Below are 26,514 nucleotides of genomic sequence, written 5' to 3'. Positions count from 1 at the left end.
TAAAATATAAAACATATTCTGGTTTGTTGAGCATTTGTTTGTTTACCACATAATTCCATATGTGTTCCTTCATAGTTTGGATGTCTTCAATATTAATCTACAATGTAGAAAAAAATAAAAATAAAAATAAAGAAAAACCATTGAATGAGAAGGTGTGTCCAAACTTTTGACTGGTACTGTATAATTAAATAAAATTTTCCAAAAATGTGTATGCAATTCCCTGATTATGTGACTGAAACTTTTTTTAGTTAAAAAATATATATATATATACAGTACCAGTCAAAAGTTTGGACACACCTTCTTATTCAACTACTTTGAAGAAATCTAAAATATAAAACATATTCTGGTTTGTTGAGCATTTGTTTGTTTACCACATAATTCCATATGTGTTCCTTCATAGTTTGGATGTCTTCAATATTAACTACAATGTAGAAAAAAATAAAAATAAAAATAAAGAAAAACCATTGAATGAGAAGGTGTGTCCAAACTTTTGTAAATACTATTTTTTTTTTTTAAATATACAGTACCAGTCAAAAGTTTGGTGTATAATAAACTACAAAAAATAAAGAAAAACCATTGAATTGTATAATTTCCAAAAATGTGTATGCAATCCCCTTATTATGTGACTGAAACTTTTTTTATTTAAAATACATATATATATGTACAGTCAGTTTCTTATTCAACTACTTTGAAGAATCTAAAATATAAAACATATTCTGGTTTGTTGAGCATTTGTTTGTTTACCACATAATTCCACATGTGTTCCTTCATAGTTTGGATGTCTTCAATATTAAACTACAATGTAGAAAAAAATAAAAATAAAGAAAAACCATTGAATGAGAAGGTGTGTCCAAACTTTTGACTGGTACTGTATAATTAAATAAAATTTTCCAAAAATGTGTATGCAATTCCCTGATTATGTGACTGAAACTTTTTTCATTTAAAAAAAGAAATCTAAAGTATAAACCATATTCTGGTTTGTTGAGCATTTGTTTGTTTACCACATAATTCCATATGTGTTCCTTCATAGTTTGAAAATTAAAATAAAAATAAAGAAAAACCATTGAATGAGAAGGTGTGTCCAAACTTTTGACTGGTACTGTATACAACATGTTTACCGACTACCTGGTGAATTATAATTTAAAATATTTTTTTCATTCATTTTTAGTTACATATTGATGTATTTCTCTCCACTGCAGGAGACGAGCATCTTCTTTTCTTCATAACTTTTTTCCCCCCTACATCACATGACTGAATCGTGCTCCTACGTCATCACCCTTCCCGGAAGTCAGCGCTGGCGATGGTGGCGGCCTCATCAGCAGGAAGAGGATGTTTGCTTCAAGTGAAATGCTGATAACACCCGATTAAAAGACTAGAATAACAGAGTGAACTGTCATCAGGGGAGGGGTTTTTTTTTCTTTTCTGCTGAGTGTGCTCGGATTAGACGGTGCACCCCTTTTTTTTTTGTACCTGGACCCGGCCTCCGTGAGCCCGGATAAGATGTCCCTCTTCCAGTCGGCTCTGGATTTCCTCGCCGGGCCCGGCTCGCTCGGAGCGGCCAGCCGGGACCAGAACGACTTTGTCGGACAAGTCGTGGAGCTGGGTGACATGAAACTGCGGATCAAGAGGGTGATCGCGGAAGGTGAGATCCGCTAAAACCGGAGAAACGTGGATAAGATATCGTTAGATAGTTGAGCTAGCCGAGCGAGCTAACAGAGGCTAGCACAGGTGAAATAACAGCGTTTTTTTTTTTTGCAGCTGCAGAGCTGTGAGTCACCAAGTAAACACCAGTTGTTGTTTTTATTGCATGCATATCGAGCATTACATATACTTCACATATTGTGTATGTGTGTGTATATGTGTGTGAAAGTGATGCAATCATGATAATAACTGCAGACACACAGACAAGCTGCATGTTTTCTTCTCCTGCAACCTGCAGCCAACAACATGCATATTATTACCCAGAAATCCTCATTGCATGTGTGTAGGCTAGATGACAAATTACCAAAGAAAACAAGAAATAATTCCTAGAATTGCTATAATAATACAATAATAATAATAATAATAAATGATTACTAATTTATGCAAAATAAGAAAACTGTTGTGTTATAGATGGCTACTGACTATTTTATTTCCCCCCCCTCAAAAAAAGTGAAAACCTGTTGCCTTTTTATGGGAATATAACTCACAAAGGCATCATATTAAAAGTCTTAACAGTCCTTCCAGTACACATTGTGAGTATATATAATCATAACTAACCATTGTCAGTATATATAATCATAACTAACCATTGTGAGTATATATAATCATAACTAACGCATACTATTTTTTTTGCCTCAAGGCAAATACCACAAGAGATGGAGCAGAAAGGCATGTGGTGGTAGAGTTTAAAATGTATGTGATGACAATGTTGTTACCAAAATGTTCCCTCTGAGGCCTGTGAGATGGTGGTGGTTTGGAATACATTAAAGAAAAAATAGCATGTGTTAGTTATGATTTTATATATATATATATATATATATATATATATATATATATATACTCACAATGTGCATTGGAAGGACTGTTAAGACTTTTAATATGATGCCTTTGTGATTTCTATTCCCATAAAAAAGCAACTCCACCTCTGTCATGGTTTTCAATTTTTTGGGGGATAAAATAGTAAGTAGCAATCTATAACACAGCTGTTTTCTTATTTTGCATAAATTAGGAATTATTATTATTATTATTATTATAGCAATTCTAGGAATTATTTCTTATTTTCTTTGGTAATTTGTCATCTAGCCTAGACACATGCAATGATGATTTCTGGGTATTATGTATGTTCATTTTTGTTCAAGTTCACGTCCCTTTATCGGGAGCAACACAATGGTTTGTGTGTGTGTGCTTCATAGCTAATACCTACAGCGTCCTAACAACCATCACTACTTCTTAACTGGGTATGTTAGGGAGACACATCTAAGCGTCTGCAGAGTTTTTCTGAGTTCCTTCATTTGACATGAAGAGACAGATTGGTTGGGAGCCGGTACTCTTACTTCCCTGAATGCTCCGTCTGATCTTTTCTTCATGTGTTTCTGGCCTGGGCTGCAACAGATGAAATGTGTCGATGATGAAACCTGGTGAAACCTCCTTTTTGATTTGGCTCTCTCAGGGGTTCTGGAAGGTCTGCATCAGCAAGCTTTTGTCTACACGATACTTTTGAAGTTTGAGTAGTTTGTCAGTTAAAAGTTTAAATATATCTTTAAAAAAACAGGATCTTTGATATATATAATTTTTAGTATCTTCATTCTAGCAAGTTGAAGATGTATTGCATTATATATAAGATATATTATATCAAATGAACCACACAAATACCATTTGACTGTGTTAAATCATCCTATGCTGAAAAATTCAAAGGAAACACTATTTTAGCAACAATTAGTTAGAATGTGTCGGCGTGTGAATCTGAAATAGCAGCCTTTAATTGTTTGCAGGCAAGATCGTGTTTCTTCTTTGTGGGAACAGGGATTCTTGATTCTTTCCAAACGTTTACAATATGTTTTATTAACATGCTGTGGGATCAGTTAGGCCCAAAATAAGTATGTTATTGTTCAGAGTTAATAGAGTTTTAGCATGGTCAGACCAGTAGGTCAGAGTTTAACGCATCCATGGTTTGGCTCCAGTGGTTCAGCAGGCAAACTTTCTCTACTTTTTATGTATTTTATTATTATGAAATTCCTACAAACACATTCAAGCAAAAAAAACAGAAACAAATAAATGGTGAAACAACTTTTTGTAGCTAAAAAAAAACCTTAAACAAAGTTCACCTGTGTGGCACTTAGTACTCTCAACTAACTGCTAAAAAGCTGGAGTTTGAGGAAGAAGTGTAACAAAAATCAGATGGACATTGAAGAAGTTGCGTAGCCTCTTTGCTGTGCGAGCCATCTCTGTCCACTTTACTTGGAACTTGCTGGCTAATTGTGACAGATTGCGTCATCACCTCTAGTGCAAGGAAACCGTTTTAGATAGAAACAGTTTTTTCTTTGTAATTCAGAGAACCCATTATCACTTTCTCCAACTCTCTGACTCATTTTGAGGTATTCGGTGCAAACTGCATTCTAAATGGACGTGCAGTAAAATAATGCCTTTTATTTTAGATATAGTTATGCATATGGTAAAAAAAATATACCAGCAGATTGAAAAAATGTCAAAGTAAAGGCGGCAAAAACATTGATTAACGGGTTGATTTTTGAGTCTTTAAAATTTCCGAATATAGTGTGAAATGCCCATCATCCCATCATGCAACCTACAATGATATTAACAGAGAGAGGTTTACAATTGAGAAGCAACAGTTAATGCTTTACATTTTTGCTCGATAAATGATTATTTAACTGGTTGTTAAAATTGTTGTCTAACTTTCTGTAGATATACCATCAGCAATTTTTTTTCATCACTAATTCCACTCTGATCAACAGTATATAATCGCTCTGTTGTGATTGAACATCCTCAGCTATGATATTTGGTTGTAGAGAGATAAAAAGGACACACACAAGAGTTTTTAAATCAAAGCCGACGGTACAACTCCAGATCATTTTACAACAAAACCTTTACCCATTTCAAACTCTCATCATGCTCTGTGAAAGGTGTCTTTGTTGTTTTTCCACAACAAGATCTTTGGAGCGAGAACACAATGGATGGCTGTTACCAGATGGTTCTATGTTTTTAGGTCCATGACTAGTTTGTCTGTCTACTGAATCAGCCACTTGGGCAGTTGGGCCACACTCATTCAAGGTCTCCTCCACTTCAAAGAATCTGTTTGTGCAGCCACATAATGCTGTTGGGTAAATTTAGGAAACCAATGTGATGTGTTGCTGATGAAAAGAGGTCATCACACAAGTGGTGGTTAACATTATTGTTTGTTGTATTGAGCAACCACATTCTCCGTATTCTTCAGGTTAGTGAGGCTGAGATTGTTATCCTCGCATAAGTAAACAGGGTTTTTTTTTGGAACAATGGCAGCTTGCTGGATTTCCCTCTATTGGTGTCTATGTCCTCCTCTGAGCAGGTGAAACAGTAGACAAGAGAGGTCTCTTTATTCAAATCTAAAGTGGATATGCTTGGTTTCATCACGTGTATTCCTGTAATTATTTACCACAACTACACAGAATGTCCCCTAGCCAGATTTAATACATATGGGTATGATGGGATAAGGTTTTTACCATTTTCAGTACTTTTTTTTTTTTTGACCGTATAGGAGCAAAGGAAACGGAGCCTTTTAGTTTTCAGTCCCTCCCTATTCTAGTGCAAGACAGAAGAAGACATGGGATCCCCAGACCAGTGACTTTGCTGTGCATTCTCAAAGCAAAGTCACTTGCATGGCACGTTAATGTTGCTCTAATGGACAACAAATGATGTTCTTTGCGTTTGTAACAAAGTCGAAGGGAGATCAGGGACTTAAAAAATGCAATAAAACCAGTGTTGTCTATTAACGCTAAAGGAACGATGGTGCATGAACGTCATGCTGCTGGTCTGAATCCCCGATGAGAAAAAATAGCAAGACTGTCAAAATAAAAGCCAGTGGGCCCACCCGAGGAATCTCCCCTTTGTAAATAAAGCTTTAGAGATTAGAATCTTGAGAGTCTCCCATTAAGTTTTCACAAAGCAAAGCAAGCTTGGTAGTTGATTTACTCATCACCGTGGTAACCCCCCCCGGCCCTGTTTGGACTGTGACTTGCTAAATACATAGACATACACGGGCACACTTGATAACACTGTGGCTACTCGTCCACTAGCTACAGTGGCTTTTAGTATAGATGTATAAAATTGTTATGATTATATATTTATAGTTATTATCATATTTTTAACATTGCGGCAGTGTACAGCTTGTAACTTAACTAACCTTTGACCATTGGCCAATTTTAAGTGACTAGTCTACTAGTAGCACTGATTTGTTCCATCAATTACATCGTAATTAGAGCAATTTTAGTGCTGTTCTATTAAAAAGAAGTGTGTCCAATTTGAGAACAGTCTGTCCAGCTGTATGTTCTTATGTGAAAGGTCAGAGAGCGACTGATTCTGTTACCCCCATAACATGCTCTTCCATTTGAACAGGCTGCGCAATACCAAGGCTGTGGCCCATCTAAATGGAACAGAACCATTATTAACGTTACACCTTTGTTTTCCCCACATTTTGATTTTGTGAATGGCTGCTGTGAAAAGGGCCCATACCGCTCTCATTCTTTCCGCAGCGTTGGCCACATAGTCACACCTTCAGTGAAAAGGCTGAAGTGTTATGACCGAGAGGTGGCTTGTGTTGTCTCGTTCTTGAGCAAGGCACTTAAGCTCCAACTTTCTCCACTGTGGCTGCTCAACAGCAAACGGATAAGACTGAGGTTATACTTTGCAGCTTCCAGCTTTTAAATGTTTATGAGCGTGTGACTCAGAGCGTTGCTGGAGGATTTAGTGCTCTCTGCAGTCATAAGGTAAATCTAAATGATCCAGCTTCCTGTGGGAGAGGATGGGATGTGTGGTATCATGCCGGTGTTATCTCCATTTATCCATTTTTTTATCAACATACCTTAGAACTGCCTCATGTGACATAACATAAGGTGCAATAATGGGCCTCTAAGTGCGATATCACAGCCATAATCATGAGCATTCTGTATAAATCACGTACTGTCACACTACTTGTACTTCAGATGTGATACAGCACTAATCCCACTTTGTTTTGCAACTGCTGCACAGAAATTTCCCCTCGGGATGAGGTTTAATCTGACCGTAAAATGGAAAAACCCAACACTGAGCACTTAAGCACAGTAAAATATCAGCTATTGGATATGTTCCCATCGATTTTGGTGCCTTTTTGTATTTTTTAGTGTGTGTGTGTTAATTGACTGCACTTAGTGATGTCACAGAGCAGTGACATAAAATAGCAGACATTCACATAAAGTGTGTACTTTTCTGTCTCGCACATTAGAGTACACTAATTATACCAGAACAAATCAGAAAAGTTGACGTTAAATGAGGACAGTATCTACAGTAAAATGAATAACAACACATTCTGCTCCGAGTCACACAATTACCACAATACATTACACTGTTTTGTATCATTTTAACAGCTTAAGAGTGCATGTACTGTTCATGCAGATGTAATTATGAGTAATGACCTCTTGGATTCCCTCTGGTTTTTTTTTCTCAGGTGGATTTGCCTTTGTGTATGAAGCCCAGGACATGAGCAGTAATAAAGACTATGCCCTCAAGGTAAGATTAAGCTTTATGTCTTATAAAAAGATCACCCGATCACAGAACAACAACAAACTAGTGATGCACTGATACAACGTTTTCCCTCCTGATACCGATACCTGGGTTTAAGATATTAGTACGACTACTGATACCAGTGTTTGATTAATACGCTGTATGCCTTACAGTGTTTTATGTATTAAATTTGACTTAAACATTGCTTGCTTTCCTAACTTCACTTGACTTAATACATAGAAATCGTACACCAGCAACTTTGTAAACAATCTTCAAAATGAACGGGAATTAGAATTGAAGTTTAAATAATTAAAACATATATATAAAAATTAGACTTCCAGTATATAATGTATATAGTGTAAACACATAAAATTGAATTTACTAAATCGGCCCCATTGGCACTGGCCTGATATCCTGATATCCATAAAACCAATGGTCTGTGTGCTTTTGTTTCAGAGGCTGCTGTCCAACGAGGAAGAGAAGAACAAGGAAATCATACAGGAAGTCTGCTTCATGGTATCCTTATCATTTCGAGACCATGATGAAAAGACACTTGTTGTGTTTTTCTTATGAACAATATAGAGCATTTCTGTTTTTTTCGCACAAAGCAGGGAGCAACATGTGACTAAGGAAAGTTAAACTGTAAGCCATCACTTCTCAACACTGTGGAATGCATCTCCAGCGTCGTATACTGTCATTACTGGATGATGTTTAGTTTACTGCCAACACCACACAATGTCAGAATGCGCAATACAGGAAATAATATATATTTACAGTGTTTAACCTTATAATAACATTGTGGATTCATAAACACAGACTGCCATGTGTCCTTAAACGCTCGTCATGAGGAAATGATAAACAGGACATAATGAATAATTCTGTTATTCTCTGGTTTCCAGGTTTAAAGATACATTTGTGGAAATTAACGTTGAACCAATGAAGCATCCACTGTATTTCAATGTCTCTGGAGTGGATTTATTTTATTGAGTTACAGTTTTTATCAATGAGAAAACTCAGTTAGTGAAGGGAACAAAAAAAAAAACGTTTGGCAAACACAGCAGATGAAATGCTGGGACATCTCTTGTACTGTTGCACAATAGTTGTTTCATGCTGTGTAGCACATTGTGAAGGCACAGGCTTCTGGTAAACAAAGCTGTGTTCCCACTACCATTGCAACATTTCTATCTTTTTAGAATTTAGTAATTTGCATAATGGTTAATGTCGCCGATGCTGATGAGGCAGAAAAAGAAAGTCTGAAGGCAGCAGTTAATTCTTCCTATCACCCCATAATGATCTAATAATAATAATAATAATAATAATAGATTCTGAAATGACTGACCTGAAGCCAGGCTTGATACAACAGTAGTGTTTCTACTACTATAGTGTTTGTGCTGTATGTTCCTTGACCTGCTTGCTCTATAGAAAAAGCTGTCCGGTCACCCCAACATGGTTCAGTTCTGCTCTGCTGCCTCCATCAGTAAGGAAGAGTCTGACACCGGACAGGCCGAGTTCTTGATCCTCACCGAGTTGTGTAAAGGTAACTTAACATTCAAACACATTTTTTTTTCTTCACTATTTTCTACTTTGTCTTCTCCCTTTTATCTTTGTTTACTCTTTCATTATTGAATCGGTACAAATGAATCCAAGTTCAGGGCCCGTCATGTCCATTCCCTACTTACTCTGTAAAAAGCACTCATGATGAAACGGTTTCCCGTCTGCGGCCTTTCAACTTCCTGCTCTGCTTCCTTTCTGTTCACTCTGACTGTTCATTTACAACAGACTTCTTTCTTTTTTTTTTTCTTTCATTTTTTCCAGCTTAGTAAGCAACCTTACTTATCCAGGGAAAAATTAGGTATTAACACTATTCATTCACTTATTGTTTGTCTGACGCACCTTTCACTATTTGATTAACTTTTTTTTATTGCAGGATACAAGACTTTTCTTCTGCAGTGTCCCATTTTTTCCCCAAATTAACTTACAATCGACAGACAAAAAGAAAAAAGGCATACGTATTGTGACAGGTGTCGCTTTCACTTTGACTTTCACTTTGTGCCTTGTTCGTTCATTCGTCTGCTTTTTTATCTCTTCTGCCTCAGGTCAGCTGGTGGACTTTATAAAGCGGGTGGAGCAGAGGGCTCTCCTGTCATGTGACACTGTGCTGAAAATCTTCTACCAGTCGTGCCGCGCCGTGCAGCACATGCACAAACAGAAGCCTCCAATCATACACAGGGACCTCAAGGTTTGTCCTTACTTTTAAGTTGAATGAGTGAATGATGAAGTATCCATAATATGCAGCATAAATGAATTAAATACAACTCCTGATTTTGACTACAATTTGTAAAATAACACTATCGGAATCACAACTTGCTGTAATATGAATTGGAGGCTATAATGATTTCTAAGTGGTAAATAAATGTGTATTGACTGACATGCTTGTCCACTACTTACTTGATATCTTGCAGATTGAGAACCTCTTGATTAGTAACCAGGGCACCATCAAGCTGTGTGACTTTGGCAGCGCCACCACAGTGTCACATTACCCCGACTACAGCTGGTCTGCACAGAAGAGGTCCATGGTGGAGGATGAGGTACACACACACACACACACACACACACACACACACACACACACACACACGCACACACTTAAGGTTTATCTAATCGGGGCACATCTTATTCAAAATAGTCTTGTTCTTTGAATAATATTGAAATAATCTTCAATGCAGTTTTTACAAATGTAGACTTAACATATGTAGAAGTTGTTTTGGACTACATGATCACAAAAAAGGTCAGGATTTGTTAGAGAATTCATTTTCTTTAGGTGTTGTTTATACATGGTTTGAGAATATGATTCACAGACAAAATAATTAGTAATTGCATAAATATTTCACACAACACAAACATTCTTATTTGAGGCACTCGTAGTTAAAATGTTGTCACAAACACAGCCAGTTTTCTTGGGGTGCATAATATTTGCTCTAATTTCTCTGTGAAAGTCAGTTCTTCAATTGAAAGGGGAAAAAAAAACTTATTCATTATTTACAGTGGATCAGTGACAATTCTGATAGAAACCAGAAACGTTTGATTGAATTACCAGTTGAGGTTCAGGAAGCACCGCTCAATCAGGTTAATTATATTAATACCATAACCACACACACACACACACACACACACACACACACACACACACACACACACACACACACACACACACACACACACACACAGGAGCTTTGCCACAGATGACCTCATTTAGCAGGACCCCCGAGATCTCAGCTACTAAATGTAATAAGCTGGGTGTCTATCCGGCACCTGTTTTTAGGCCAGTAGCACAAAAGAGATGCTCGAGGGAAGAGCTTTTTATGATGGAAAATCTGAGGTTGGCATGTGTTTAGTTTAGATTTTAATAATTTGTGCCTTGAAATCATCCTTAGCTGTCTGTATGGCAACACATGACTGTGTGTCTATTTTATAAAAAACAATCAGATAAAGATTTCTCTCAGAAAAATATACCTAAAATAGGTTAAATGCAACATTTACCAAGATGATATGGATACTTGGCTCTGTTTGTATCAACTACAAGACCCCACATTAGTCCAACAGCTGTGTTTACTATGATATTTATTTTTTTCGTCTGTGTGCAGATCACAAGGAACACCACTCCAGCGTACCGAACGCCAGAGATGATTGATCTCTACTCCAACTTCCCCATCAATGAGAAACAGGACATCTGGGTCAGAGCTTGTTCCTTTTTATTTTGTGTCCCTTAATTGTCACAGCTAATCCAAGATGATCAAAGATCAAAACATACCGTTTTCTGATCGGTTAAAAAAAACCAGCTAAAGACTAATGTATTTGGTTGGGACATTTTTAGACATTAGGCAGTCCTTTCTCCTGTCGTCTTTGTCTTCTGACAGTGTGTGTTGTCTATTTCACGATTAGCTTTCTTTTCTGATCATTGATAATGGCGTCTTGAGAGTTTGTTTTTGTCGTTATTATTTCCCGTGCAGGCCCTGGGATGCATCCTCTACCTGTTGTGTTTTAAGCAGCACCCTTTCGAAGAGGGTGCCAAGCTGCAAATCGTCAACGGGAAATACTCCATTCCTCAGAACGATGTCAAGTACACTGTGTACCACAACCTCATACGTACGTACTTTCAGTCTGTGTCTTCTAGCTTCTGCCTGCCTGTCCCTTTTATACTTCCACCCCTTTATTTCTCTCTACTCCTCTTGCACTCCAGTCACAGTTTGGGATTTTACCTTTAAAACGTAACGTTCATATAGACACACAGTAGAGAGAAATGTGAAGTTGAATATTGGCTGCACCACCAGTACCGTGTTGCAGCTAATCCAATTAGGTTCAACAGCTCCACCTGCTGGAATAGGTAAATCTGTATATTTCCTGCAAACAGTGGCACAAAAATATAGATGATAATTCACTTCAAAATAATAATTTTTAAATAGTACATTTTTATTATTTTCATTATTCATGTTGATTGCTGTGTGATAAATTACATATTTTTATATTAATTAGTCATATACATCCTTGATCTCCATTATTAAATTAAATTATATAAATGTTGTCTTGTTCATGAATTGCTTCCTTTGTACGTCTACATGTTTTTGTCATCCTCATAATTTGTCTCCTCAGATTTTTAACATTTCCTTCTCTGTTCACTGCACCCCCTCCTCCTCCTCCTCCTCCTCCTCCTCCTCCTCCTCCTCCTGTCCAGGTTCCATGTTGAAGGTGAACCCAGAGGAGCGTCTGTCCATCACAGAGTTGGTCAACCAGCTCCAGGAGATAGCGGCAGCACGCAACGTCAACCCCAAGTCCCCCATTACTGAGGTAGGTGTGTGCATGATTGTGTCCCGTGCTGTTCTGACGCTATATTTAAGAAGTGATACAACAGCTAAATATTTTTCCCCCCCATCAAGTTGTTGTGCCATCACTGCTATGCTGTTCTGATGCTGTTTCTGGAGATATTTTGAGAAGTCATTGGTTTCTTGACTGAGGTTAAAGCAAACAGATAGCAGCTTCTCAGAAATGATCACCACTGAGATGGAGCAAAATTTATGGCAGTGTTCTTCCAGCCAAGAGATGAGATAAAATACATTTGAAGGTGCTATTCTTATCTGTTACCGTCTATTAGTGGCTTCTGCTTCAGGCATCTGTTTTAAGCAGGTGACAACTTTCACCAAGTGCATTTTGGAGTAAATAAGACACAATCTGAGCCCGTGAAGAGGCTATTAGTTCTTCCACAGTGTGTGTACATACATGCATGCACACTCATGCACTCTCAAATTGCTGTTGGGGTTTGCACTTGCTCAGGCTCACAAGCAGCCAACACCCACGCTCACACATAGTGGCTCAAAAGGAGTCTGTATTCTCCATCCGAGGCTCCTCTCTTCCCAGCTGGCTTGGCTGTAAAAAGACAGAGCGACAGAGAGGTGGGAAATGTTGTAACTGAAATTAAAAACAAGCATGAAGTGATACACTACAACACTTCAGTAGTAAAACAGTATTTTGGGTGGCGGAGTGATTCTTTAATGACCTAACACCCACTGTAGCTAACTCAGCATAATCAGATTTAAGATTTAAGATTTAAGATAGCCAAGGTTTTGGAATAGAAGAGCATGGTGGCTGGTCATGACAGACTAATCAGCCTCTTATGACTCTTAAACACTAAATCCTGGTACTTAACACCAAAATCCGCAGCCACAGTTGTGATTTAACAGAATGAAAAGCTGATTTCAAAGTCAAACACCTCCAGGTTTACAGTGAATCTTCTATCTTCAAACAGTTTCAGGGATGCAATGTACCCATGACTTGTTATATAGTATAAAGTGTATGTATTCTGAATCATACTTCTATCTAAGTCAAACTATGAAAACTTATAGTACTTTTAGTATTTCTTTCTTCTCTTTTCTGGAAATGATACACTGAAGTACACCACTAAAGGAAAATCTATTTTTAATGTTCTTTAGTACTGCAGATACTTGCTTCTTCTGTCTCATTCTAAGTTTATGCCTTTGCTCAGAACACGTTTGTAAACTGAAGCATTTAGTACTTCTCTACCCCGATTCATTTCTTACCAAACTGAATCCTGATAATGTTGGTAAATGTGTGCAGAGTGAAGGCAGATTTGGCGATCGCTGATCTGCTTAGGGGTTAAGAAGGGGTTTCCCTCCTGGATATAAGGAGATTATAATCCTCCACCTTCTCTCCTCCTCCTCCTTTTCCTCCTCTCTGACTGTGAGATGGAGCAGAGAGGAGTGAGAGCAGAAAACTTCTGAAGGAAGGGAGCAGACATGGAAGTGAAATACTGAGAGGGAAATAGGGCTGATCTCTGAGGGGAAGCGAGACGCAGAGTCTGTCTGGCTGCTTTAATGAGACCCAGCAACTCCTGTTCAAATTATTTATTTAGCGCATCTGACACTAACAATTATTTTAATGCGTAATGTGTTGCGATTGTGCTTCTTTTTGGGATTCTATTGAACGGGGGATTTTGCATTTTAGGACAAGACCTGTTGCTTCACACTCGGGATTTGATTGATGCTCTTTTTCTGTTCCTCTATTCCTGGTCCCCTGACTAGTACTTTCTATCTATTTTTGTTCTTTCCTGGAACGTTTTGTTTCTATTTTTCGTATTTTCTTTCTATTTTTTAAGATGGCAATTTTTTGCATTTCTAAGGAAGATTTGTTTTGAACATCTTCGGCAAAACGTCAAGTGCTGGCTGTTTTCTTAGTCTTCGTTGTGTGGACTTGCCTGTTGTTGACTTACCTGTTATAATGTTGGGTGGGTACTACTGTTGGCGCCCAGTGTATGACGGCTATGAATGTCTGCAGCTGCTGGAGCAGAACGGAGGTTTTGGCAACAACGGAGCGCAGCCACCCATGCAGATCCAAAACGTCCAGAACAATTCAGGTACAAGTTTGTTTTGGTTAAATATATATTATGTTCTCTTTGGGGTTGGGACTGTGTTGTTTTCACTTTAGGTGACGAGAGTGAAGTTGAAACCTGTATGAAAACAGAGCAGTGGTGTTATGTCAGCGTCCCGTTTCTAAAAGTGAAATTTGACAACTTATTGATTTGCTTAAGGACAACCTATAAACCCATAATGCACCTGTGGCATGTCCATATGCTGCAATATAAAAAAAACTGGCAAAATACATTTTGTTACTAAGAAACAGCCATGCAGCTGCTTTTGAAATTGTTCTTCTGAGGTGTGGCTGAGCAATACAATTTAATTTCACTAAACTGCTCTATTTTTTTATTACCCCCAATTTCTAATCAGCCTGGTAAAACATTCTAACACACCTCAGACATCACCCATATATCTAAGACCTACACATGGTCATAAGTAATCTGGTTAGTTCCCATAAAACCATCCGAACTTGAAAGTCTCCTCCTCCTAAGAGCAAGGGGGGTCATGACCAACAGTCAGCAGGTCAGTTCCATGATCCTCATATGTGTTACAAATTGTGGTGACTGCTGGTGATATCCAAACCCACAGTATGTCCCTAGCAGATTAAAGCAAAGCTCTATAAATTGCTTATTCTTCTATTTTAAGGATATTTGAATTGAAATTAAGAGCACAAGCTGAAAGTACCTGGTGAGAAAGTACTTTTTCTGTTTTCCATCTGTACTTCTATCTATTAGCATAATAGGCTTTTCTATACACACACATGCAGGTTGCTTACTGTGACAGCACATTAAGAGGATTTCTGCACGTCCAGTCAACCATCTGTCCAAAGGCAGAATATGTCTGCTCTCCCCCTTGAGGAGTGGCTCCAGCCCTCCTGTCCATTCATACTCATCAGATCTAGGCAATACATGATGTTGAGTCATCCACCTGTTGTTGTTGTTGTATCTCAACATCTGGCAGTTCCACTACAGCAGGAAAAAAAATATTTTACCCACTGCATTATTTACATGTTTAGGTCCATTCATTGGATGATAAAACATTTTTTTTTTTAAAGATTACAAATTTTGCCCACTGCTTAGTGCAAAGATTGCATGAATGTTCTTGATGTCATTGTGGGTTAAACTGTGACCCTGATTTATCTCGCTCAACCCAATGTCAGTGCCGTGACAATGTCAGGAAATCTATCATTTCAACATTCTCTCTTTTTCCCCCACGATGCCTTTAGGCATCTACGATCCTGATCAGTCGGGCAGCGGGCTCCTGGATATCTTAAGGGGAGGAACGGAGCGCTTCCTGACCAACATAAAGGACACTTCCTCTAAGGTCATCCAGTCAGTAGCCAGGTACGGCGCTCCAACCTTGTTACCATTATGTCATTTTTGTATTTATTGTTGTATTTATCCATTTTTTTGTTTTCAATCTCATTGCAGATCAGTTAGCACTCATTGTGTTGTTTTTTTTCACATAACCTGACATGTGTTGCTGAATTGATCTCATGATTCACATTTTGTTTGTGTTAACTTTGGAGTTGACTGAATACTCAATTTAACTTTTCACATTTTACCCTGGCTACTTTAGCTCCACATGTGTATATTTGTTACTTATTTAACCCAAAAAAATCCCACCACCGCGTTTGCATTGGTAATCATTTATTGCAATTTGAGGATGGGGGAAAATCAGCTGACTGTAGAATTTATATTGAGTGTATGTAAATGATGCACTCGTAGTCTGGAATTGTTGTAGCGACATTTTTCTAAACAATACTGTTTGCAAATTATCCGTCATTGTGTTTCATCACGGTTTCATTAGCCTGAAGTAAATGTAGATGATTGTACACCTGCAAATTGTCCACCCTGCCCTATGATTTGCATTTTTTTAAAGGAACATTTTGCTCCTTGGCTGTCTGGAAGACTTTTTAATTCTGAAACTCCCAGATAAAGACAGACCTTATTTCCAGTTATCTTTCTTTGTTGTTTATTGAACAACCACTGACATAAGAGTAAGTCAGTGAATGTTGGGATTAATATAGGTCCACTTTGCTGCAAAAATGACATCATCGTTGAGAATGATTGTTGAGTTGAGAATAAGCAAAGTGTTCCTTTAATAGCCACTCTTTCCATATCCCCTTAAAGTTTGATGTTTCATTTGGTTATTCTTTCGTGGGTTTGTTCCATTTGTTTGGTGGTTTTGTTTATTTTTTGTTGCTTCTTTTCTCTGTCCCAATCCCTCATGGTCCCACTATGTGTCCATCACCTAGCAACCCAAGGTAAATATGGGTCGGTGAAGTGCGTTAACTCATGCGTCGCTCTGTGTGCTCCTGTAGTTTGTGTTTGATTTAGAGGAAGAAAAAAAAAACCTACTAAGCCTTTTGCTGTGCCGTGTCCGCCATCAGCTTGCTGATCCTAACATCCCACATTTAATAATTCAGTGGAATGAATGCAGAGCCTGACGTGAATGGACAGATGAGTATCATTTATAAGAGCGAATGGCAGCGGCAGGTGATTGGATACCGGGATATCCGTCAATGACAATGCAAGTGAAACGTATCCTCCATGCATGGTACAGGAAATGAAAGGGCCAGTCAGTAACAAGGTGCAAATTAAAGAGCTGGTGTTGGTGTAGCAATGATAACCCTTGTTTGAAAGGTGCATTATACCATCTGCATGAGACAATTCTTTATAAAACTAAAACCAGAAAGCAGTGCAATCGCTACACCCCTCAAATTTTTGTGGTCTGTTAAAAAGCTTAATTTAGTAGCTTTTGTCATATCGATCATATAATTTGTAACAACAAAAGTGTTTTGGAACTTTTAGCTGTTTAAAGCAGACAGCATCATCAACAGCACAGCCTATTTTGATGGTTCTAAACCTTTTTCCTCTGATGTAACCACTTGCCCTGTCAGGAAAACTCAAGTACCTCCTCAATACCTCCATTATTTACAACCATTCCATTACTTTAGGCTCACTATTTTCATCCATTACTCTGAGCCATGTCAACGTCAACATTTATACATTACTTTAACCTAACTGAACTATCTATTTTAACCCTTTATCAATTAATTTGAGCTAATAATTTGAATCATACTTTTAGCTGTCTATTACAACTATCGTCTCTGATCACTTCCTAACTTTTTATGCACCTGCACAACATGGCTTTTAATTGTTAAAGTATAAACACCAGAACATATTAATATTTTCAAAATAAGTTGAGCTATTATCTTTCCGGGTACCCCAAAGCAACTCCAGATGTACCTCTGGTTGTGGATCACTTGCCTATATGAATGAATGAATGAATGAATGATTGAGTGTCTGGTATTTCAATTTGATACGACTCCACTGCTAACCAAATCATTTTCAGCTATATGTGCCTGAACCAGCATCACCTGTCTGTCCTGACACTTTGCAGATAAAATTGAGTGTCATCAGCATAGAGAGATTCATTTCTTTGCTTGGCCTACAGGTTGTTTCTGTGTACTCAATTTAGATTTTTAGTGGGAATAATTTTTTGCTGTTGTCATTGTTCCAAAATGATTTATGTTGCTGTAAAATCCAATGTAGCCTACTTTCTACATTATTTAACTGCCAATTATACTTAACATCAAGGAGCTATTAGCAGGTATAGTCCTCCTGGGAGTATTCCCAAGCAACTGTAAGCATATGCCAGATGCATGTGCTACAATTTAAAAACGGAGAAAACAAAAACGTACAACCTTTTAAAGTCTAATTTGCATGATTGTGGGACAGCATTCATTACAACCGGTTGAAAAGATATCAGTATATCCTAAATAATACAAAGCTTTTTTGTTGCTGAAACCAGTTTGACGCTATCAAGCTAGCAAGTTTGTAAATTGGCTTTATTTATGTCTTCCAGACATTGTCAAACTGTTTATTTCATTTTTATTTATTGTAGTGAGCTTAATTTTTCCCCTATATCTACTCCTTTTAATAATTGCACTTATTATTCCTCTTACAGCTACGCCAAAGGGGACCTAGATATTTCCTACATCACCTCCAGAATAGCAGGTAGGCATAAAACCCTTCGTAAGACTTACTTATACATTTTTAACCATCTCTTACTTCATAATGTTGTTAATCAAGTCATTATTCTATACTACATGATGAAAATGACATAAATGATGACAGTGATGTGATATAATGTCTTAGATTAACATTTTGAGAAAGGGATAAACCTTTGATGTAATAGTTACACATGTTTTTCTGTCTGTCTGTCTGTGTGTGTGTGTGTGTGTGTGTGTGTGTGTGTGTGTGTGTGTGTGTGTGTGTGTGTGTGTGTGTGTGTGTGTGTGTGTGTGTGTGTGTGTCTGTGTGTGTGTGTCTGTGTGTAGTCATGTCCTTCCCAGCAGAAGGGGTGGAGTCGGCGATAAAGAACAACATAGAGGACGTCCGTCTGTTCCTGGATTCACGTCATGCTGGCCACTATGCTGTGTACAACCTCTCCAAACGATCCTACAGGCCTTCTCGATTCCACAACAGGGTATGGTGTGTGGGTGCATATCTGTGTGACATTGCCAAACTCCTTTGTTTGCTCAATATGTCATTGCTGTGAGTGGATTGTTTGTTTACTCTTAACAGTCAGAGTGTCACTATGATACATGGGTTTATTATTGCCACAGTAATTGCTTTTGCTAAAGTAGGATTATCCTTTCGCTTGTGTGCAGCTAAACAGCGTTGCTGTTGTGTTCAGGGGTGTGTCTTAACGTGTGTGTGTTTGTGCGTGTGTGTGTGTAGGTTTCAGAGTGTAACTGGCAAGTGCGCCGTGCCCCCAACCTCCGCAGTCTCTACAGTGTGTGTAAGAACATGCATCTATGGCTCAAACAGGACCAGAGGAACATCTGTATAGTTCACTGTCTGGTAAGTAATCTCTCGCCATCTACCAGATACCTACGTTGACTGATGACTTAGGCCTTCATGCATGCTCATATTGGGAGAAGTCATGACTCAAGTAGATGATGAGGAGAAAAACAAGGAGGAGGAAGACACCTGCAATATCCTTAACTTCTACCTTTTACCTTTTTGTCTCTGCAGGACGGCAGGGCGGCGTCGGCGGTGGCCGTTTGCTCCTTCCTGTGTTTCTGTCGCCTTTTCACCACAGCCGAGGCCGCTGTCTACATGTTCTCAATGAAACGCTGCCCGCCTGGCATAGCACCCTCACACAAGAGGTACAACCATAGAAAAGATCCTCAACAACCCAAAATGTATCTGGTAAACAAAAGCGGGGAATAAAGGAGCCTGATCTGGTTTTTGGTTTGTTGCAGGTATATAGAGTACATGTGCGACATGATGGCTGAGGAGCCCATCGTCCCGCACAGCAAGCCCATGATAATCCGCTCCATCGTCATGACACCCGTGCCGCTGTTCAACAAGCAGCGCAATGGGTGCAGGCCGTTCTGCGAGGTTTATGTCGGAGACGAGAGAGTCCTCACCACATCACAGGAGTACGACAAGATGAAGTAAGTTCATATACGCTCAAGAATGACATTCAGCTTTCCCTAAATATAATAATTAAAAGCAATGTCCCTATTAACAATTATCTCTCTCATTCGTTTGCTCTTTCCAGGGATTTCAGGATGGAGGATGGAAAAGCAGAGATTCCCCTTAATGTCACAGTACAAGGAGATGTGCTGGTGGTGATCTACCATGCAAGGTCCACACTGGGAGGACGTCTACAGGCCAAGGTACACACACGCATAAGTGCAAAGCAACAAATCAACTGTCGGCACATTCTTGACGAATAAAACCTTATTTTAAATGTTATGATGTGTTCCAGATGGCGTCCATGAAGATGTTTCAGATCCAGTTCCACACAGGCTTTGTGCCCCGAAATGCGACCACTGTCAAGTTCGCCAAGTATGTACATCATTTTAAGAAAAGCAAAACTTTTGACCGAACAAGATCACTGTCGTCCAAAGCTTCAAATGTCTTATTGCCTTTGCAATAATGTCAACTACATCAGATTTCTTCTTCTCTAATTAACTCTTGAAATGTACTTCCTCCATGAGTTCCTGTTTCCAATCCATCTGTTCTTCTGCCAGGTACGACTTGGATGCCTGTGACATCCAGGAGAAGTACCCAGACTTGTTCCAGGTCAACTTGGACATCGAGGTGGAACCCAGAGACAGACCCAGCGCCAAGACCCCTCCGTGGGAGAGCTTTCAAACCAAGGGCCTCAACCCCAAAATCCTTTTCTCCTCTCGTGATGAGCAGCAGGAGATCCTCAGCAAATTTGGTAGGTGGCATTGTTTTATAGAAGCCAAGCTCTGGGGTTATGAGAGTTATGCTTCTCCATTCATCTGTTTCACTTATATATCAGAAATCTTTCTTCTTCTCTGCCTTCAAGCCCACTGGATGTGTGTTTTTGTTTCTTCTAATTCACATATAAACTAAACTTAAAACCTTAATTACTACAGGTAAGCCCGAGCTGCCTCGTCAGCCAGGTTCCTCAGCATTTTATGACTCAGAGTCGCCCCAGCCGGCTCAGACCCCAGAAGGCTCCACCGCAACAGAACCAGAATCTCCTGTGAGCACCGATAGCAACGCCAACAACTTTTTCCAGACACTGGATTGGGAAGGTACTTTACTCGTGTTATTGCTGTGATACTTGTGGAAATCATCTTGATTTGACCCCCGTACAAGCCGTAGTGTTCTAGTTATTGTCTTTAATTTTAAAAGAAGGGCACAATTCAACTTAGTTTTCTTTCTGCGTTCATTTTCCCAGAAAAAAATAAAACCATAAAATCCTCCTTTATTAGGTGCCTTAAAAGTTCCACTAACCAACCTCTTGTATTTGTAGATGTTGGGTGCCCTCAGGATGCCTCAGACAGTCAGGGAGGGGGTTCCTTGAATGACCAGGAGGACCTAAGTGATCAATCAGAAGGAGAGTCCTACTCTTATTCTGCCCCCGGTGGGGAGCCGCTGTCACGTGACCCCAGCGAACCCCTGTTTGATGCTGACTTCCAGGTGGGGAAAGTCTTGGACGGCTGATTATATCAATACATTAAAACTTCCTTTTAAATGCAACCTGTGTTTTATAAATAAGGAAATACTTCATTCCTCCAGCATTCCATTATTTTTTTCCCCATTCTCCTTCCAGAACTCCCCTCCTGCAGACCAGGAGTCTCCTGTCGGTGACACAGCTGACCTCCTGGGGTTGAACTCCGACCCCTCCATGGCCTCAGCCTCCTCCTCTGCTGCTCATCAAGGAGCCCAGGGAGGAATGAAAGCTGCATCCAGCAACAGCGACCTCCTCAACGACCTGTTTGCCCCCCCTGCTGGTCAGACAGGAGCAGTGCAGGAAGACTTGTTCTTCAGTGGGCCAGCCGGCGGGGCCACACCAGACCCAAAACGTGAGCACCGAGGCTTAAAAACATGCTGACTGCATCGTTGCAACAAAAAAAAAAAATTCTAGTTATCCTTAAAGCATTGTCCTCCCTCTCTCTCTGCAGCCATGGGCGACCTGTTTGATCCGTTCGGGATGGGGTCTGGTTCTGATGCTGGCGCCACTGTGGGTTCATCTCGGCAGGCCTCCGGACCGGACCTGTTTGGAGACCTGTTGGGTTCTGAAAGTTCAGCTCCCAGTAACCCTGCTCCTGCTTCAAACGCAAGCCTCTTCAACCTCAGTTAGTACATCAGCTGTTGTGACACCACTCGCGTTATGAAAACATGCAAACTAAACTTACTTGGGCATACTCTGAATATATATATTTTTTTTTTCTTCCTAACAGATAAACTGGTGAATGATACCCCTAAGATGACCTCATCAGCCAGCCAACCAGACCTGCTGGGTGGGTGGGACAGCTGGGCAGCTAGCACCACCGCGAGCATGAGCACCACCGCCAGCAAACCCAGCTTCACCAACACGGGTGAGAGAAGGAACATTATGTAAGGGGTTTGAGGATGACTGGAAATATGAGAAGTCAGTTTTGTACTAACACATTTTTACTGTGTCTGTAGCTTCTGGTGTTGCATCTATGTCGAAGGCCAAGTCTCAGACCTTTGACCCTTTTGCCGACCTGGGAAACCTGAGCTCCAATCTACCAAGTAAGAGGCCTGGTCAGATATCCAACATCTAATGGCACTACTGCGAGCATTGAGCTATAAAGGGAAAAATGCACTTAAAAGAAAGAAACATACATGCATATAAATCTATACATTCATCTCAAGTTAATATCCTTCCTCCATGATTTTGCAGGTTCCTCCAGTGGTAATTTTTCGGGGCCTTCTTTTAACGCAAAAGCTGCTTCCTCCTCTGCTAAACCCCAAGCCCAGCCCTGGCAGTCTGGGAGACCCGCCTCAGCCCAGAGCAAAGCCTGGATGTCTGGATCAGGACCCGGGACGGCACCCAAAGCATCCTCAGCCTCTCAGCCCGCGGCCACGCAGCCCACCAAACCCAACTACAACCTCAACTTCACCAGTGTCATCGGTGGGAGAGAGGACAGGGGAGTGCGTGGGCCTACTTTCGGTAAGAGACATTTGTTTCAGGAGTTAGGAATCATATTTATGTGTGATTTTCAAGGTATCACTCAAATATTACTCAACATCTAATAGAAATGAATAAATGTGATTAGTTATAATATTTAAGTACAGTATTGTGTTGATTTTCTGTTCTGTATTGTGGTGCAAACTCTTCTTGGGAATTCAGCCAAAGTTCTCCATAAAGACTTTTGTTGTGTTCTGTGTTGCTACGCAGGCTCCAAGCTGAAGGTAAAGGAGGATGATTTTGAGGACCTGCTGTCAACTCAGGGTTTTGCCTCCAGGCCTGATAGGAAGGGACCGAGGACCATCGCTGAAATGAGGAGACAGGAGATCACGAAAGACATCGATCCACTTAAATTACAGGTAACAAACCGAATGCATATGCAAAGCACGCTGAAAACACATTCTTTCGGTCTATGAAATGTGAAAAGTGAAAGACCAGTGCTTGCTTGTCTCTCATTACCACCACTGAGGGGCCCTTGGGCCAAGCTCTTAACCACCAGTGGTTGCACTGGGCACTTTCTAGGTGTTAATGTGTTTTTAAAAAACTGATCTTGGTTAAAGAAACATAGCTCTTTGTGAATATAGTTTTAATTACTAAATAAATCATCTCTGTCCACTGTTTTATGCACCATATGGTTTTACTAGAACAACATTGGGAATGAGTCCCCTTAGATAGACCAACGTGGCACCTTTTTGTTTTACCACGCGAGCTGACTGTAGCCTCCAAGTGCTGCTCAGTGTCTGTGCCTGCTGACATGGGGGGAAAAAAGTGGTAAAAGGTTTTGTTTTGTCGTCATGCTGCAGATCTTGGACTGGATTGAGGGGAAGGAGCGAAACATCCGAGCGCTGCTGTCAACTCTGAACACTGTGCTGTGGGAGGGAGAAACCCGCTGGAGGCCTGTGGGCATGGCTGACCTGGTGTCACCAGACCAGGTGAAGAAGTACTACAGGAAGGCTGTGCTGATTGTCCACCCCGATAAGGTACGGTATCAAAGTTACATATATGTCAACCCTGCATCTTAACCGCCCTTTTATTGTTTATTAATGGGCAAACATGTGCTCTCTCCGCAGGCGACAGGCCAGCCTTATGAACATTACGCTAAGATGATCTTCATGGAGCTGAACGACGCCTGGTCAGAGTTCGAGAACCAGGGATCCAAAGCACTCTTCTAAAAAAAAAAAAAAAAAAAAAAAAAAAAACCTGGTCTGGATCCCAGCTAGACCAGACCGGACCAGACCGGACTGGACTGGACTGGATTTGGCCTAACCAAAACAAGGGTTAGACTGGGCCAGATTGGACAGGACTGAGCCCACATTGGGCCTAAAGGGAGCGCAGAGCCTCTGAGAGGTGTCCTCTCTACCATTCCCTTCACTCCCTTCTTTACTTTCTTCTGTTTCTACAGTCAAGGAAGAAAAAAAAAAAAAAGGACCTTCTTGCCTCATGTCTGGCTGTAGGGGAAATGATTTCCTCACTGGTTCATAAACAGCCAGTTAAATTAAACATTGTGATAGTTCTGAAACTCACTGCCTACCTGTACGACTGCCCGAGTGGTGCTGCAAACATCTGGAGGGAAGAAAGGGTGACAATCACATGAAGACGAAAGAATGGAAAAGAATTCTGATGAAACAAGCTGATTATCGTGACAGTGATATTCAGATAAAAAGATTTAATGACCCCCCCACACTAATAAAAAAAAAAAAAAAAAGGCTGGTAAATTTTGGCTGTGTGGCTGGTAAGTTTGTCGTTTGTGCCTGGCACTTTTGCAAACAAACCAGTCATTTTTGCTGACTGAACATGGCTGTACATTTTTCAGCATGCCAGGCGATCTGGAAGTATTGTTTTTAAGCTTTGTTGCCTCTAAAAAAAAAAAAAAGTGAATGTTGCAGATGAATCATACAACAAACCAGCTACAGCAACCTAACGGACACAAGAAAACGTCTGCCCTGCCTCTAATGCAGAAGCAGGATTGAAATCTCCCCATGGATTTTTGAAGATAGATCTGTTGATAATACCCATTGATTCTTTGAAGTGCTACTGCTGCTGCTTGGGTTTGTTGTTGAGACATTTCCTCTTCAGAAAGACAAGACTATTGCCTGCTGAACACTACTAGTGCTGCTTCTACCATTACAGTTCCTGCTACACACACACACACACACACACACACACACACATGCACACTCCTCAGATCGATGTGAAAACCTGCATCCCAAGCTTCGGACATAGGAGCTGAACTTGTTTTGGAGCCCCATATAAACCTAAGCGGGCAGTCTGTTGTTTTTGAAGTGCTCTTTAAAAAGTCCCACTCAGGCTATACTGTGTAGCTAACTGCATGATCTGCCACAACAAACCTCTAAACAGCAGTAGGTAGGTGTGTTTGATTTCCAAACCAGGGTAGTCCAAACGGGCGGGGGCTCTTTTATTGAAGTGCTCTTTTTTTTTTTGGGGGGGGGGGGGGATTCTTGTAGCAGAAGCAGAGAAGAGTCCACCGGCCTGATTACGCTGGGTGACGGTGCTTTTGAGCATCTCTATCATCACTGTCATTAACCCCTCCCTTTGTCTCTGTAAGCCCCGCCCTCCCCCAGCACTTAGTTCAGTGGACATTGTTTTGTCAGTGCATAGGAGATGGAAAAAGTGAAGGAATGAAAAAAGAGAATTTGGTGATTTAATCTGGTTGCTCTTAGTTCTACTCTTTATTTTTTGTGTGTGTTTTTTGGGGCGGGATCATTCTGAACTTTGAGCTATTGTCAGTAAATCATCACTTCAGTGTAAATATAGAATTATTATCATCCATCAAGTGGCTTTGTTAAGATTACAGCCTGGGCTTTGAGCTTGTCTGTGTGAATGGTTGTGTGTATGTGTGTGTTTCTTTGGGGGAAGATAATGAAACCTTGTTGGACTTCATGCTTTCTTGTCTGCAATCACAATATTTTATTTTCTTAATTTAATTCTGTTCAGCCTCTTCCACACTTCAAGCTAATGTTTCTAACTTTTGCTTTACCCCTTTATTTTTTATTTTTTACATTTAACCTCATGGACCAATCAAATCACCTGTTTTCTTATTTATTATGTTGTTTTTTTTCCAGGGAGGGTAGTGGGTTATAATGACATCTATTCATGCATATTTTTGGCACAAGTGAAAATCTTCAGATAATATATAAGAGTTCTGAGTGCAAATTGTTGGTTGATCACAGTGAGCCTCTTTGTTGCCGTTTTCATTCCAAAGCATCTATTATTACGATTGTGCTTTTACAAATATATATCCTCTCGGTTGTTAATCTGTATGTGTTTTATTTGTCTTTTTTTATTTTTCCTCTTGCTTGTTTTTTTGTTAAAATTCCAACATGAGGGGCCAGTAAAAAAATAAATAACTGATGCTTGAAATTATCTGACAGTATCATAGTATAAAGAGGGAGGATCGCAAAACCACACATCAGCAGTGTTTACTGCACCAAATTACATCATACTAATATGAATGTAGATTTCCATGCAAAAACAAATTAAAAAAACCTTGTGATTTGGGGCAAATATGTTCTGTTGTCGTTATTTTGAAGGATTCAAAGTGGCTTAACATTCACATCTCTACTACTAAATGTAATTAGTCAAGGATCATAAGAATGTAAAGGAATAGCTTTCAGTTTGCTTTGGTACTGAATATACTTTTTGATGCATCTCATTGCAGTTCCAATTTGAAACATCTTCATGTAACTTTTGTAATCATTTCAATGATTTACTTTAGAAACACAGCCCATCTGATACAACTAAATAGTAAAAATAACATTAAAAGCTGAAAGTCTATAGTGATTAGTTATTTAGTAGCAAGCCCACTTTTATATTCACACGCGGGGCGGCTGTGGCACAT

At 39.7% G+C, this 26,514-nt stretch overlaps 1 protein-coding gene across 1 annotated transcript; it reads left to right on the top strand.

Annotated features, from left to right (window-relative positions):
- Nucleotides 1-1,327: 1,327 nt before the first annotated feature.
- gak (cyclin G associated kinase) lies at nt 1,328-26,171 on the top strand. The gene is made up of 29 exons (XM_054610808.1): nt 1,328-1,642; nt 7,178-7,239; nt 7,690-7,749; nt 8,656-8,770; nt 9,330-9,472; nt 9,696-9,821; nt 10,878-10,967; nt 11,244-11,379; nt 11,966-12,078; nt 14,080-14,158; nt 15,385-15,502; nt 18,132-18,181; nt 18,505-18,653; nt 18,908-19,030; nt 19,205-19,338; nt 19,435-19,629; nt 19,737-19,854; nt 19,947-20,026; nt 20,212-20,405; nt 20,587-20,748; nt 20,970-21,136; nt 21,270-21,522; nt 21,622-21,795; nt 21,901-22,038; nt 22,130-22,216; nt 22,368-22,637; nt 22,866-23,014; nt 23,459-23,635; nt 23,726-26,171. Exons 1-29 carry the CDS (start codon nt 1,501-1,503, stop codon nt 23,825-23,827), a joined length of 3,906 nt encoding a protein of 1,301 aa, XP_054466783.1. The 5' UTR covers nt 1,328-1,500; the 3' UTR covers nt 23,828-26,171.
- Nucleotides 26,172-26,514: the final 343 nt, after the last annotated feature.

Source organism: Anoplopoma fimbria, chromosome 13 (assembly GCF_027596085.1).
Source record: "Anoplopoma fimbria isolate UVic2021 breed Golden Eagle Sablefish chromosome 13, Afim_UVic_2022, whole genome shotgun sequence".
Classification (NCBI taxonomy): Eukaryota; Metazoa; Chordata; class Actinopteri; order Perciformes; family Anoplopomatidae; genus Anoplopoma; species Anoplopoma fimbria.
Note: the sequence above shows the minus strand (reverse complement) of the source record. Positions and strands in the feature narration are given on the sequence as shown.

Excerpts from the sequence above, each read along its gene's own strand:
- gak (XM_054610808.1), top strand. The coding sequence starts at position 1,501 with ATGTCCCTCTTCCAGTCGGCTCTGGATTTCCTCGCCGGGCCCGGCTCG. Across the intron at positions 7,240-7,689 it reads ATAAAGACTATGCCCTCAAG|AGGCTGCTGTCCAACGAGGA; the intron begins GTAAGATTAAGC and ends CTTTTGTTTCAG. Across the intron at positions 15,503-18,131 it reads GTCATCCAGTCAGTAGCCAG|CTACGCCAAAGGGGACCTAG; the intron begins GTACGGCGCTCC and ends TTCCTCTTACAG.